Source organism: Gobius niger (assembly GCF_951799975.1).
Source record: "Gobius niger genome assembly, chromosome: 14".
NCBI lineage: Eukaryota > Metazoa > Chordata > Actinopteri > Gobiiformes > Gobiidae > Gobius > Gobius niger.
The window spans coordinates 18,529,045-18,545,319 of NC_136865.1; the positions used below are offsets into that span (position 1 = coordinate 18,529,045).

A 16,275-nucleotide genomic window follows, 5' to 3' on the forward strand; every position below is an offset into this window, starting at 1 on the left:
GACTGTTCCCATACTGTACAATGTCATTTTTCTTACACTCTTAAATGTTGTGAAGGGCATAATTATAATGTTATATACTTTGAGCTCCAAAGAAAAAACAAAAAAAACAAAAATAAAAATAATAGTTACTGTACATTCATGCAAAAATACAAAATGACCACATTTGAAGACAAACCTGCTCTACTTTAACATTGTAAGTTGATGCAGTTTCCCTCTCCACTTCTGACCAAAGCTCCTCTTAAAGATCTTTAGGGGTCCAGCTTGTACTATTTTAATCCTGTGACTCTTTTAGACAATGCAGGCTGCCACACACGGCCAGGCCTAAACACACATACACAGTGTCTCTCTCTGCTCGGCTGCTCCCTCCATTATCCGCCCAGACCCAAATACAAGAACTCAATTAAAAGAGCATGTAGTGACCTTAGCGCACTTGCACATGCGTGAACACACACACATTCACGGTGGTATCAATTAATCACTGTCTGTCACTGACCATTGTCGCTGTCTGTGTTTCCTCATTGAACCATAGAACTCTAATGTTGTGTATGGGCCGTGTCATTCAACCCCCATAATGATCATTACCTACTCTTATTACCTACTCTTAGCCTGCAACGGTTGAAATAATAGGCCTTTTGTGTGCAGTTGTATGTACAGGACAAAGAGCAAATTATACACCAGAGTCAATAACATCATATATTGTGTCATGTTTTTTTTTTTTTAATTTATAGAAAGCAAACCAATACATAAATAGTTAAAAAATTTAGTACAGGTATATCTAACATAAAACACTTTAATGCTGGTGAAATGAAATACAATTATTTTATTTCGGTTACAAAATACAAATTCAATTAATATGCAGTATTTTCTAGATTATAAGTCGCACATTTTCATAGTTTGGCTGAGGGTGCGACTTATACTCAGGTGCGACTTATATATCAAAATATACAATTTTCTCGACACAGACTGTCGCTAGAGGGCGCTCTAGGCTTGTGCAACCAGTATCTGCTACTCTTGTTCCACTGAAGATTTAAAAACTTAAAAAGCTAATCGCAGACTACAAGCTAGATGGCCACAACTAGAGGAACGAGTTTCCAAATGAGAGCTTGAATGACGTGATGCCGGAAGAGGCTTGTAAACAGTGCAGTTACGCCTCCATGCCCAGGTAGTTGCCAAGGCTGGTCCGACTTTTACACCGGAGCGACTTATGTATGTTTTTTCTTCTTCATTATCTATTTTTTTGCCCCAAACTATACAAACAGGAACAAGACTTTTGTGCATTTGTAAAAAAGTCCCCTGCAGCCAAACAATTACTATTTACTAAACTAAAACTATTTTATTGACTGATTCCGTGAATATTTATTTTCCAAAGACCTTCATTAAAAGATAAATTTAAGATTAGTCAGTCTGCAATGTGCTCCCTTGTTCTCATCATACAGAACACAGAATTGATTTTGTGATAAATGCAACGTATACAGTATGTTTCAATTCTTACACATAATGCCGAGGCTGCTGCTGTTGAATGTGGTGTGCATTTCATACATGAAACCCATCAAACGACTGAAAAACTGAAATGAATTGCAAAAAGCAGGGATTGTAACCACCAAAAAAGCCTTGTGAGAGGATTTTATAGCAGCAAAATTATCACCGTGTGACAAACTCGTGATGGTTACAGCCTAAAGGTGTGGAGAAAGCATTATATGGCTCACTATAGTGCAAACCTGTCTCCCGGGAGTTACAATAGTCACAAAAAGAGATTTTTGGACACCACAATCCCAAGTTGGAGAATAGCAGTGTCTGAGTAACATAGAAAGTCTTAAAATGGGTTTCTCTCTCGCTACAAGAAACAATTACCTGCAGTAAAACACTGGGAAAAACAGCCACAAACCACATCTGTTCAAACCAATACGCCAGTCGTAAAAAGCCATGGACAGAGAAGCTCCCTCGAGTGAGAACAGCAAAGACTGCCATTTGTTCCATTTTCACTGGAATAACAGTCGTACAGGGGTTTTCCATCGTAGCAAAGGGAACTGGTCGTCAATTCTTACCAACAATATACAGATCACAACCTTTTGAAAACATTTGTTATGTATATGAAAGACTGTTTTTTCAAATGTACAAATAGGTGTATGTGGAAAGCACTTGAAAGCAGTAGTCTGTTTTTAAATGTGCTTGAACTAATAATGGAAGAATAAGTAGTGGCTATAAATCATTGGAGCTGCATGCAGAATTTCCTTTCTTGAGCTTTTAAGCATGTTATAACATCGTTCCCTTGTCAGAAGCAGTATTTTGCTCCATTCATGCAGTTTTGAGTAATCCTGCTAATTTTGGTTGTGTTGTTGAAACTGCATTTCCTCGATTATAGTGTGTCATGACTAAACCACAAAACTGTCTTTCAAATTTTTAAAGCTGAGAATCCGACATTCGAGCTTTTCTGTGCTTAAAATGAAGCCTAGGCGTTAATTCAACCTAATTCAAACTAATTTCAGCATCACCTACCTCCAGCCAATGACCGCTTCCGTCAGGGCCACACCTCCACCTCAGCCATCAGAGCAAGACCTCCGTAGCAGCCAATCATTGCCCTTGATCCTGCTTTTAAGCCCCAGCAATCCTGGTTAGTTTGCTTCCCAGCTGCGCTGTGACCCACCTCCGCCCCATCTCTGCCTCTTCCGTCCACGGCTTCTACCTGCTGAATCTTCACGGGTTCACCAGTGTCCAGGCTCCGGGGAACACACCCCTAACTACAAGCTGTTCATCCATACTGACTTTCATACATAGATGTCTACCGCCGGGGTCTGATCGCCAAAACTAATATACATGTCAATAAATCTTCCTAATCGCTGCTTTTGTCTGTTTGAGTCTATCCAGGTTGAAATGTGTTCATCATGGCAATCCGGACCAGCCACGGCCCCTGTATCTCTGACTATCCTTAGATTCAGATTATAAAATGCAATAATATAACGAGAACATTCACACTTTAAGTAGTTGTTGATTTGTGGTTTTACTTGAGGAAAAAAGAAAAACAAAAAAAGTTCTGTAAAAATATAGACACTATAGTTCCTCAAGTGAAAACAGCAAGGGGCATCATTTGTTCAATTTTGACTGGGACAGACAATGCAGACAGAGGCGCAGTAAATCCAAAATGTCCCGTGGTTGAGTGAATCATTGTTGCCGTGTCATGTTTCGTGTGTCTTAGTGCGACGTACCACTGGGAGCTGGTGTCGTCCCACACATTCATGGACAAGGAGCACTGATAGGTTCACTTTTCACAATGATTGACTCACAAAGCTGAAGTGCCAGGGCGCTTGTTTTACAGATAATGAGAGAAGCATGTCTCTTCCTACTCGCCCCATTCACGAGCAGCTCCTGAGGCGAGGTGGGCGGCTACAACGCCACCCCAATATTGTTGTCTCACACTATGCTCAAACTTCGTGAAATAATTGGAAGATTGCCGACATGCTGCCACGGACAATGGGAGCTTCTTTTAGAAATTCGAAAGGCCAGAAGTTCAATACATAACTGTAATGTTAACTTTTTGCAAAAGCACTTGTGGAACAAAAAGGAAAGGAAATAATTATATTTGTATGGCGCCTATTGCAGACATGGTGACAAAGCAATTTGGTGGTAGTCTGAAAACAAACAACACACAGTGGTCTGTCTAGGGACCAAACCCAGGACCATCTCGCTGTGAAGCACCAGCACTAACTGATGCGCCACTGTGCCGATCCACACCCCCAAAAATATGCTCATTGAGCTAATATGTCCAAGCTTCCTAAAGTTATGACTGCACAATTGTGGCAACCCATGGGTAGACTGATTGACGTAGCAGAGTTTACTTTGTGATACTACATCCACCATTAAAACCACCACTTCAATCATCATGGAAGGCAAACAAGAAAAAAACGAAAAACAAACAAAACAAAACAAAATGAAATGAAAAACTGTTTACTAAATACTAGTTGCAAGTGATTATGACTAAACTTCTATGTGTAGACTAAGTCAGCTCATTCTCAAACTGCAGCTTGAAGTGGCTAGCATGTCTAGTGGTCCAAGAAAATGCTGCATATGATTTTCATTAGTTTAAGAAAAACGTGGCCAACCTTCACTTACCACCTATTTGTTTGCTCTACTCATCTTCCTATCAATTTGTCCCTGTCTTTGTATGGAGTGCCAGTTCTCCCTTGTCTCCTTCAGGGGCATGGCTCCGGCTCAGCGGCTGATCACAGAGTGATTTGTCCCAAGGGAAGAGCTGCTCTGACACCTGGATGACTGCCCTGAAGAACTGGTGGCGTTTGCATGTATCTGTCTGCCTATGTGCACATTGGTATGTGTGTGCCCCTTGGGGCTAATGGGCAGCTTGAAGGGATTACCAGCTTAGCTATTGAGATTACTGGGAGTTCACACGCACACACGCACACATGCACAAACACACACTCACATCCAGAGGCTAAACTGTCAATATATCCCGAGCCGTCCAGGGGTATATTGGCTTACTGGCTACACCTCTGTGGTTCTCATTAGCATGCGCTCCAAAACAAACAGGGTTAAGAAGAGTGAAGCGTGACCGGGCTGAGTGAGTCTCTTCGGGGTCATGAACATCCCGACAGGTTCAACGCACAACCAACCCCCAGGCTATTACAGAAAAATAAACCAGTGCCAAATGATAAGTTATTACAGAGCCATTCATTAATTATTATTTTTTTTCCCTGATAAATTGCAAAAGTATTTTTAAATGAGACACCCACTATTTCTATCTAACTGAGTGAACCAATTGTGTTGGATATCTTCAGCTCCCAAAATAATAAAATTAATAGCCAAGTTACATGTAATATACACAAAGTATCTTGTCCTAGAATACAATTGGTCTACCTTTTTCTGCAAGTGTACATGATACACTATTTGAATAACCAAAGCAAATTGCTTCTAGCTATAGTTTACCTTCAATGTACAACATTAAGTGACTATAATCTTTTCAGAGATACCCATTAAAAACATAGATGCTGATGCAGATTCTGGCAGATTTGACGGTGTCTCATTATCTGCCACTGAAATAATGAGACCATCATAAAGATACTTATTCTTTGCCTTCATTGAACAGATTAAAGGTAGTTAGTATTTAAATGTGTTCCCTGTAGAGGCTTATTGCATCTATCTGCAACACTCAACAGACCATTTACTTTGCACCAAAAAAGAAAGACCCCCCCAAAAAAATAATCAATTAACATCATGCAGCCTCAGGTGTATTAAGCAAGAGGTTGACATAATCTCCCAAGACTGCGGTGTAACCACACTCCTGACACTCGAGAGAGATACATCATCGTGGGAATTCGACTCCTGAATATTGTACCACACTGTTAACGTTATTGTAATAATTATAATTATAATCTTGCGACAGGATGAGCTGAAAAGAACAGCGGTAGTTATCGGGGACGGAATTAATGACATTTGGAGAGAGAGAGACAGATGGGGCTGTGGGGGCAACGAGAGAGGGGGGCCGTGAATTAATAACGGGAAAATTGAGGAGCTCAAAGACAGACGTTTAGAAGAACGGGTGCACTATGTTCATTAGAAAAAGACTGGGAATGTGAGATTGTGCAAAAGAGATGATGGCGTTTCAATAGAGACACGATAAAGAAGTGAGTGCTGAAACACTGAGAAAATAGCAGAGAGGACAAACTCAATTATAACAGGAGATGGAATAGGTAAATCAATCACAGCTATTATTTTATAATCCTATTGTAAAGTGATAGTGAGGTTCATTTGAAGCCAGGTGGTGGAGAGAGATAGAGTAACCAAGCAGGGAAGCTGAATTTGTGACATAGAATATGAGTGGTAGCACCAAAATCTACAAATCCAACAGGAATAATCTCGGACAGATTATGTACAAGTGCTGTGAAACTACTCCAAATATTAACTGTATCAGCTTAAAAGAATGTCAAACGTATTCATTTCCTCACAGTTATTAGACCCTTCCCTTTGTGCCCAATAACGTTGTTTTCCTAAATGGCTAAAATACTTTGGTAACTCAACTTTAAAGAGTTCAAACACACAGTTTCCAGCGTTCCGTGCCGCTGCATGCTGCACTGAAATGAACGAAACAGACGCTTTGTTTTTCTTTTTGCAAAAATAGACATAGCCGAAACAAAAACTGCCTATCTCTGAAACTACGCTTCAGAGAGAGAGAAAAAGATGTGGAAAACATGGGTCCACCTTCATACAGATCAGTTTTGTTCCAAGCATTCTTCTACTTAAAAAATTAGCACGTCCCTAAAAGCCCTAAGTCATTTGAGAGTTAAGTCATTTGAGAGAAGCAACACCACAATGTCTACTTTTCTCATCTCTGCCTTGTCTTTTTAACCTGTGCAAAGCTTTGTGGCCCGAGCACACTGAGCACACATCTATCGATGCACTCCTTTTACCCCCCGCAGGGGCCGCACTGATGCAGGAGGAGATGAAATACCACCTCCTCAGGGGTAAACACACCTCATTTCACACTCACCTCACTAGCACAGCTCCATAGGTACCCGCATACTCTCGAACCAAAATATGTCCTTGATTTTATATTGTCCAAGTAGTGATTTTTCACACCAATCACAGAGCTGCACTTTGGTGGTCTCTGTTCCTTTGAGGAGAGAATGTTAGAGAACTGTGGTTTTAGGAGTAGATACTGTAGGTGTGGGGCAATGTGGCTGGGACTTAGCCAGGTGGAAAAGAGATGCTGTAAGGTTGCAAATCCCAACTGGGTCACATTGAAAAAAGAATGAGGGTAGATACATCACAAGATGGGAACCTTAAAGGAACAGGCCAACGTTTTTCCATACTGAGATATGTTCTTACCTGAGCTTAGACGAGTTGATACGTACCTGTCTGTTTTTTGTGCGTGCCCGTGGAAGATCATGATAGCTTCCAACTTCACCCCGTTTGGAGCTATAGGAATATGTTGGGAGAGGCCAAATGCTAACAACAGCTTTGGTCGTTTTGTGTGACTGAGGGCACACACAAAGACCAGACAGGTACGTATCAACTCGTCTAAGCTCAGGTAAGAACATATCTCAGTATGAAAAAACGGTAGCCTGTTCCTTTAAGCTATAAAAATCAGCTTGCGTATAGATAAGACCATTCAGAATAAATTCTATATTCTATTAAAGTGGATTTAGAGACCATCATTTTAACAATGATAAACAGCTATTAGATGAAAGACAAACTTAGCTTACTTTTATTCATGGTGGTCTATAAACGATGTACTGAATAAAATGGAGGGCATTTGCAAATGTTTGTCACCTTTACTGAGTTTCATGATGTGGGTTTACAAATTAATTCTCAAATAGAACAAATTACTAAAGGTTTGGTGTGTAAAAGATAGTCTGTGATACTATAGCTGCAGTGGGGCTATAGCTACTGAATTGTAGCTTCTCATTTTAAGCAGTGAGATTGGTCTATGCTTCGGCAGTAAGGTATGGTATTTCACCCCAGTCTGCAATTGACCATTTCAGAAATAATGGGCTTCTTGATATAACGAGAATGACCCACTAACCTCTTGGCATTAAAGATACTCTACAATACAACAGGCTAAAAATCTTTTTCCTTTGTTTTTTTGTTACGTGCAATCGTCTCTTAAGGGCTTCCTCAGTTCCATCGATTTTCTTCACTTCTGCAGTTTTCTCTGAGCACCACTTCACATTTCTAGCCTAGCTCGACTACTTGTTTCCACTGCCTTTCATTCTGTTAAACTATTATTTTTAAAAGTATCCAAGTAGAGCCAAGCAGCAACAGAGGAAAACGATTATTATTATGGTTATTGTTTATTTATGTGCATATTGTATTGCATCGCTGTGACCAACGATGTGCAATTTGTTTTAAAAGAAAACATTTGTCAGAATCTTTTAATGGGACTTTTGAGAAGTAGTTTTTATCCTTGTACCTATTTTTATAAAGACATGATCTGCATTTTTAAACACTACCGGAACTTAAGTACTTTATACATGGACTATAAGGGTATCATCAGTATGCGAAGACTGTCCCTTCAGTTTCCATTAACATTATGTGGCGTGAGTTATTCAGCAAACTTGACAGCGTAAAATAGGGCATAAAACAAGGCATATTAAAGAGTGGAACGCGCTTAAAACATCTCTTGATATACAGCGAGACTACATTAAGCGCAGTTTATTCTGTCTGTGGCTCATGCTAATCTTCCATGGGTAAATAAACATACTGTAGGTGAGGATATGGGGAATGCACTGAAACACCAAAGACCAGTCTTGTGTGAGTATCTGGCATCACACATGGCACAGAATGAACTGGATCGAAACCAATCTGGATTTTTGTCCTTGATTCTAACAAGTTTTATAATTTCCTAAAACCTTTATGCCTTTATTTTTAAAACTTGCTCAGCATTGTCTAAACGTGACAACATGACAAATTGACTTAAAGCAGTACTAAGTAACTTGGCCCCTAGAGGCCATAAGCACCACTGCAGGTGTCGTAGCATGTTGCGTTTTTTTTACTTATTAATTGTTCGTGAGAGTAAATAGTACGCTGACAGAAAAGACAAAGGGAGAGGGATATTGTACATCCAATTACACAATGGAGATATTTTTTTTCACCCAAACTTGGCTGTAAATATACTGTTTAAGTGGCACTTGCCCGCAGTTAGCTTTTCCCGCTAGCCTGTTAGCTTCTTCTTCGTTGTGATTCTATTAGTGTGTATTGGGGCATGGCAGCAAAGTTGCAATTGTGGTTTTCTGGCCAGAGACACCAGGGAGAGATGGAGATGAAAGACCCCCCCAATTGTCCCATTAACACTTGCATTAGCCCCAGAGAGACTACGAAAAGGATTTCTTAAGGTAAACAAGTTACTTAGTACTGTTTAAAAAAAAACAAAAACATCATATTGTGTCTTCTTTGTCTGCTTGATTTAAGCTGATTGCCGTGATCTGTATTTCCTGCATTTTCTTTTTGAATGTTTTGTATGAGCTGTTTCTCCATGTGGGTTCTGATCCTTTCCTCTGCAGTAAAATACTATCCACACATGGTCTGTATGCAGCCCAGGATAAGCACATAGTGGTATATATAGGAGCCTGGACCTCAGTCGCCCTGGGTCGAAGTGAGCCGTGACAGGTGGCTTATGACACATGTATGCTGAGCCCGGGGCTGTCCATGTGTTATCCACTGCAGAAACACACAGAACAGTCACCTCTGTTCTTCCTATGTTCCAGTGCGCAAGAGTCGCCTCTAACCCCGAGTCACTCTGTCTCTGCCCTGTCTAAAGCCACATGGCCCACATATGCCTGCATCTCCGGGTGGCCCCAGGACTCCCACACTCTCACAGCACCCGCTCCATGACATCTGACAAAATAAGCTGCCATACAGACTGTTAGCATGCCCCTACTGCGATAAAGTAAATATCCCATACATTAGTAGGCACACATACATTGAAGATTTTAGGGGCGTGCCTAGTGTTTATAGCGATTGGAAAGTGATAAGTAATCAAAATGTTTAATTTAATGTTCTTCTATTTTTTTTTTTAAACATATATGTTAAACAACTTTAGACACTGCTGTTGAATATTGATTATCTGCTAATTCTGTGTTGAAATAAATCTATTTTAGGAAAATAGTTTGATTATACTATAATGAATAAATAAACAGAACATAACTTTGGCTGCATAACTATAATTTTCTTTGCTTTTTTTCTGTAATATCTAAGCTTTTAGCATTGAGAACTATTTTACTTTACTTATATTGAGCCATTCTTGCACTTGATTGCAGTCTTTTGAAATGGGAATCCAAAGAAAATACAACTGTTTGAGGCTCTGCTTCTCAGCTTTGTAAACCTCACAAAACTCCTAAAACTGTCAATCTTTTAGCAGCATGTGACATTCATCTTTGTTTTTGAATAACAAAGCCACCAGTCGAGGAGATAGCGGAGACTGCTCCGTCTGCAGCGCTGACATATTGCCACGCTACAATAACCTTTATTATTAATGATGTGATTTCGTCAAGCTGTCTTGGTTTTATTTTTAACAGAAGTGAGTTTGCAAGCACAGATAGCTCCTAGTTCAGACGCAAGGTCCCAAAAGTCATGCATCTTTTAAAAATGAACACATTTTCAGAGACTTTCCGGGTGTTTTCTCTTCTTCAAAGTGCATTTTTATGTTAAGTTTTTTTTTTGACCTGTCATTATGCCCCAAACCTTATAGAAGTTTAAAATGTCCTCTTCCAAGTCTATTTAGCTACATTTATATGGTAAAAAGTAGAGATGCACCGTTCCAGCTTTTTTTGATACGGATACCGATACTGGGGTTTGAGTATTTGCCGATATCCGATATTTACCGATACCAGGAGACTTTCTTAAAAGTGGCTTTCTCTGAGTGAAAAATTTAATTGACTTTTTCTCCATTGTAAGATCATCCATCCATCCATCCATTTTCTTCCGCTTTATCCGGGGCCGGGTCGCGGGGGCAGCAGTCTCAGCAGGGATGCCCAGACTTCCCGATCCACACACACCTCCTCCAGCTGTTCTGGGGGGATCCCGAGGCGACACCAGGCCAGCTCGGAGACATAGTCCCACCACCGTGTCCTGGGTCTTCCACGAGGCCTTGTCCCACTAGGACATGCCTGGAACACCTCCCGCGGGAGGCGACCAGGAGGCATCCGGAACAGATGTCCTAGCCACCTCAGCTGGCTCCTTTCGACGTGAAGGAGCAGCGACTCTACTCCGAGCTCCTCCCGGGTAACTGAGCTCCTCACCCGATCTCGATTGTAAGATCAATAAAGTCATATTTTATTGTCATGATGTTACAGATTAGTTATATTAATATAAACAACTCCCATGAAGTGATCTGATCATTACAAACAAGTTAGATCAGTTATTTCTTCAACTAAAATACAAACACTTGGCTTTGGTGGTTATTTTTATTGTATTAGGCTTCTTTTCTTGTTTTTTTCTTTTTCTATCATAGTTTCTGACCCAGCCTTGATTAGTTTTTGTCAGCATTAGCATGCTATTGCTAGTGTGGTATTTTGCACCGGCGATCAAAAATATATTTGCATATACAGCATGCCCTTATATTCACTTAGATTTAGGTGGCAAAAGTTGTATTTTCAAGGCGATACCCGATATCGCATTTTTTCAAGTATCGGCTCCGATATCCCATACCAGTATCTGATCAGTGCATCCCCAGTAAAAAGGGTACAACTTTCACACTTTGACATAACTTAACCAACTTTGATTTTCTGTTGGTTATGAGCTGAACATGTCTCACCAAAAACAATAAAACAATGATTAACGTTCACATATTTGTATATATTTTTCAGAATATTGTTAGAAAACATTTTTTGGAAGCTACGTCCATGTTCCCCAATGCGACACCCCTGAGTGCAGCCACAGAGACCATCTTATTATTTTAATCCCAAAAATCTGGCTGAGCAAAACACGCTCTCTGTTTGTGTTGTTTACTGCCTTCATTTATCACGGCCCCAAAAACTCTCTTGGCACATGCATATTATTTCTCAGACAGCTGCTTTAGTCTCCAAAGTCTACTTGTTGTTTAATGCTTTCATGCACCAAGTTTTTTTATGTGTCCTTCAAATGAGTAGCTTGATATGCCACAATTAAGCATAATGTTACGATTCCTTGAACCAATTCAGAGTGACCACCGCAAAACAAGAACACTACATATATTTAAAAAAAAACAACAACTAAACTATAGATTAAAGCTTTGCTCCAGGAATCTGAACCACCGATTAGAGGACAAACCATTCATTCAAAAATAATAATCTCTGGAAAATGTTACACGAAATGCATTGGCGGCCACTTATTGTCTTGTGTGCGTCTACATCTATCTACAAATTTATTCATCCTGTTCAAACAAATTACCTTGACATTCTTAAGTGTCATTTGTAAAGCACTCAGAGTATTATCAGAGGGGGGAAAAATGAACTGGCATTTCCATTAAATGAAAAACTAATAGATTTTAGAGAAGGATGAAAAGGTGTGTGACTGAAAGCCCGACACGCGATGTGACAAACGACCACTGAAGATAATTAAAAGTTTGATTCAGAAATGTCACAGTGGCAGAAACTGGGATCTCCTGGTTACCACAAACACATCACCGGAGCAGACACCCGCGTGATGACAAAGTGATAACATCTCTTTCTCAATACTGTTTCATCATGTGCACATACTATATGAAAGTGAAGTCTGCGTGTGAGTGAGTGGTTTGTGGTGGTCGGACTTGATAACAGAGACTTGTATATAAGCTTGTACAGTGGGAGGAAAATGTATGTGAATGCTTTGGAATTTCTCACATTTCTGTCTAAACTGGCCATAAAATGTTTGTGTTTCATCAGAACCATAAGAATGAATAAACAGTGTGTGCTTAAAATAATACCACCCAAACTACAAAACTACCCAAATTACATGTTATCATATTTTCAAGGGCCATAACATGTAAACAGGAAGGAATCTCGCTGAAGTGCAACAGTTTTGTAAAGAAGAATGGTCCAAGATTCATCCTGATCGTCTAATCTGCAACTACAGTAAAGCGGTTGTTGCTGCAAAAGAAGAGTCAGCCAGCTATTTAATACGATGGTTGACTTACTTATACTTAAAGCAGTACTAAGTAACTCTTCCCCCTAGAGGCCATAAGCGCAACTGCAGGTGTAGTAGCAAGTTACGATTTTTTAATTTATTAATTGTCTTGGAGAGTAAATACTATGCTGACAGGAAAGGCGAAGGGAGAGAGGGTTACTGTGCATCCAATTATACAACGGAAATATTTTTTTTCACTCAAACTTGGCAGTAAATACTGTTTAAAGGGACGTTAGCCCGCAGTTAGCTTTGCCCGTTAGCATGTTAGCTTCTTCTTCGTGATTACATTAGTGTGTATTGCTTTCTCCGCACCGGGGGCAGTCAAGTTGCAAACATGGTTTTCTGGCCAGAGACACCAGGGGGAGATGAAAGACCCTCCAATCATCCCATAAACACTTGTATTACCCCCACAGGGACTACGGAAAGGATTTATTAAGGTAAATAAGTTACTTAGTACTGCTTTAAACAACAGCGTTGAATAAGTAAGTGATCCAATGTGATCCATTGTATTAAATAGCCAGCGGACACTTCTTTTGTAGTAATAACTGCTTTTAATAGTTGCAGATTAGTCGTGCACAACAATCAGGATGAATCTTGGACCATTCCTCTTTTGCACTTTAGCGAGATTCCAGGGTTCACTTACTTTTTCCACCCTGTCCTGTGAATGTTTACATGTTATGGCCATTAAAAATATGATAACATGTAATTGTTTGGGTGTATTAGTTGAAGCAGATACTGTTCTTATGATCTTGATGAAGATCAGACACAATTATCATACATTTTCCTCCCACTGTATATTGTTATTATTATTATTTCTATCCCCTCCTGGAACTGCCACCTTAACATGGTGGAGGGGTTTGAGCACCCGAATGATCCTGGGAGCTCTGTTGTCGGGGGCTTCGTGCCCCTGGTAGGGTCTCCCATGGCAAACTGGTCCTAGGTGACGGGTCAGACAAAGAGCGGTTCAGAAGCCTCTTGTGAGAGACCGACAGGTCCGGTTAGAACCATGAGGCCGTCCTTCTGTGGACCCACCACCTGCAGGAGGAGCCATAAGGGGCTGGTGCAATGTGATTTGGGCAGCTCCAACAGCTGCCCCCACGACCCGGCAACGGACAAGTGGAAGAAAATGGATGGATGGATGGATGGATTATTTCTAAACTGCTTGTTCGTCTGGTGAAACATACAATCTGCGCCTAGGCTCGCCAAGCTTCGGATTCTTCAATGCTCACTTATGAATGAGAACGTAAACAGCAACAGTCCTGTAGTTGTGAAGTCTCAGCCCAAATTGAGACGGAGTAGCCCATGTATAAAATAACCAGGTTCCTGACATGTCATACTGCCAGGTGCACCTTTTTCTATCCCTCCACATTAAAAGTGCACACGTTTGCGCTTAGAGGCCACGTAAACAGTGCTTCCTGATACCGTTTGTACAAGCGCAAGAGCATTCCCCAATCGAATATGGCACAGATCAGATGGAAGTGCGAGCGTGACCTACTCTGAGTGTCCTTCCTTTTGTCTCGAATTGCACTGCCGGCCCCCTCAGCCCGCCCAGGACAGTGGGGGGCGCAGCTGACAGAGGAAACATGTGTGTTCGGGCTATGCTAATCACTCTCTCCATAATCACCATTTTCTTCTTGTAAATGGATCTGACCTTTTAATCACCAGTTTGCCCTGTGTCCACCAGCGCCTGCGTCTCCGTCTGCTGTGTGTAAGTGTCAGAGCGATGTGTGAAAGACAAGAGGAGAACAGAACGAGGGGAAGAAAGAGGCAATTTGGCTTATAGTGAGTGGCTGATTGTAACTGCGCAGGATATAAATGTTCTGCGTACACAGGCGGTACAAGTCCATGAGAGGCAGTGTGCGGGTGCAGAGCAAGACATAATTTCCTGTTATTTCAGATAAGCAGGAAATCCTAATCAAGTGCGAGGGGTTGGAGCATTTCCGTCCCTATAATCTAGATTTGTTCCCGTCTACATTTTTCCGAAAACCGTACTTTCGTAAAAGAGTAGGTTGAGTCAGTTCATTTTAAGATTCATTGCTATGTTTTATTGGGGGAAATGTGAAAGCTACAAAGTTCAATGTGTTCTTTTTTTTTTCAAGCTTGTGGAGCATGATAAAAATCTGAGCCGTCATTATTATTGTTATGTAATATATTATCATTATAACAAAACAATCATATTTCTTGATTTTGACGTGTCATCCTTCTTATTTCTATTCCTATTTCAGTGTAATTAGCTCAATATAACATTTGCAGGCACAAAGCCAGTGGATTGTCCGAGAAAGGTCAGTTCTTGAGGCGGCTGATTAAAAATTATGCCCACTGAACCACACCAATATGAATCCACAGGGTTTGAAAGATTCCTTGCAACGACCAAACAAACAAATGGCGACTTCTCAATAGTGCTCCACTTCTGGGATATTCTCTCACACATGCCCAGCGTAGTTTTAAAAATTCCTCTTTCCTACCTTAGAGAGCACTCTGAACACTGAAAAAGCCATCTGATAGGAAAATATGTTGTGGTTTAGACTTAAAGAGACGAGATGCAAGTTGCTCATTTTATGCTCACTACTGCCACCTCAGGTCGTTATGCGTAACTGCATCTTCTATATGTGCATGACTTGTGCATGACGGCACTTCTGACCTGAATCAGTACCTTTATGAGTGACTGTTCATGATTTTAGAGGCAGTTGTGGTGAACAGGTCTGAGCTCATTCTACACATTAGGAAATGGCTGGAACATGTAGGGGGAGGAAAATACATAATTTTGACATTTTTAAACTCCGTATAGTCCCTTTAACGACACATCAAGACCAGGCTTTGACAGTATTTTTTTTTCTTTAAATAAATACTGACAAACTTCTATATACCACTGTTGAACTCATTGAAGCAGTTTCTGAAGTGTTTCTACAGTATGTCAAAGTCCAATAGTCAATGGAATGCACTCATGGAAAAGGAAATGAAGTGGTATTGTAATAAGATAATTACAGGTCTTGCGAACACAATGAACATGAATAGAGTCACGGGCATTAGAGGCTATAGACCTCTCAGTAATATTATGAGACAATGAACAATAGTCTCTTTCATTGGGATTTCTTGAACTTGAAACACAAAGGAATATTAAAAAATCAAGGTGACTCTAATTGTGCATTGGCAATTTGGGACATTTTGCCCAACGATACACTATTATTGGTGAAGATAATGAGCTGTTTTTGCATAGTGTTGAAGTCTAAAGACCTCCAAAATTAGCAGTGGCATGACTGTAATTAACTGAAGTTACTTACCCTGATTAAATATGTATACTATTAAATACATCACAAAGTTGCACAGAACGTGTTTAATGTACTCCCATTAATGTAGATCTATTTTGTATCGCACCTGTGTATCGAAATAAGTCTTGTAATGTCCTACCTGGTTCTGAAGTTGGCCGGATGAGGATGCCCGTCATAGAGAGACAGGAAGTCATACTCTTCTTCTATGGCGAAAGACAGAAACACGAGCTGGATCCTGCTGGCATGCTCACCCACGATGACCCAGGTGCAGTTGGCCCCGTTGGGATAGCCGTAGGGGAAGCCTGGAGACTCTATGCTGCCGTTTCGGCCTTTCAGCGTCCCGCCACATGTGTAGATAAAACCTGCAAGAAAAAATACAGTATGTCCATATAACTCTCTCTCTATACATATATACATA

The 16,275-nt window shown here is 40.5% G+C and overlaps 1 protein-coding gene across 1 annotated transcript in view; it reads right to left on the reverse strand.

Moving 5' to 3' along the window:
• The window catches only part of LOC306974403 (CUB and sushi domain-containing protein 3-like), a 383,839-nt gene that overhangs the window by 288,544 nt on the left and 79,020 nt on the right, over nucleotides 1-16,275 (reverse strand). The window contains exon 2 of the mRNA XM_079571635.1: nucleotides 15,997-16,219. Coding sequence (XP_079427761.1) covers nucleotides 15,997-16,219 — 223 coding nt within the window. The remainder of the gene's footprint in view (nucleotides 1-15,996; nucleotides 16,220-16,275) is intronic.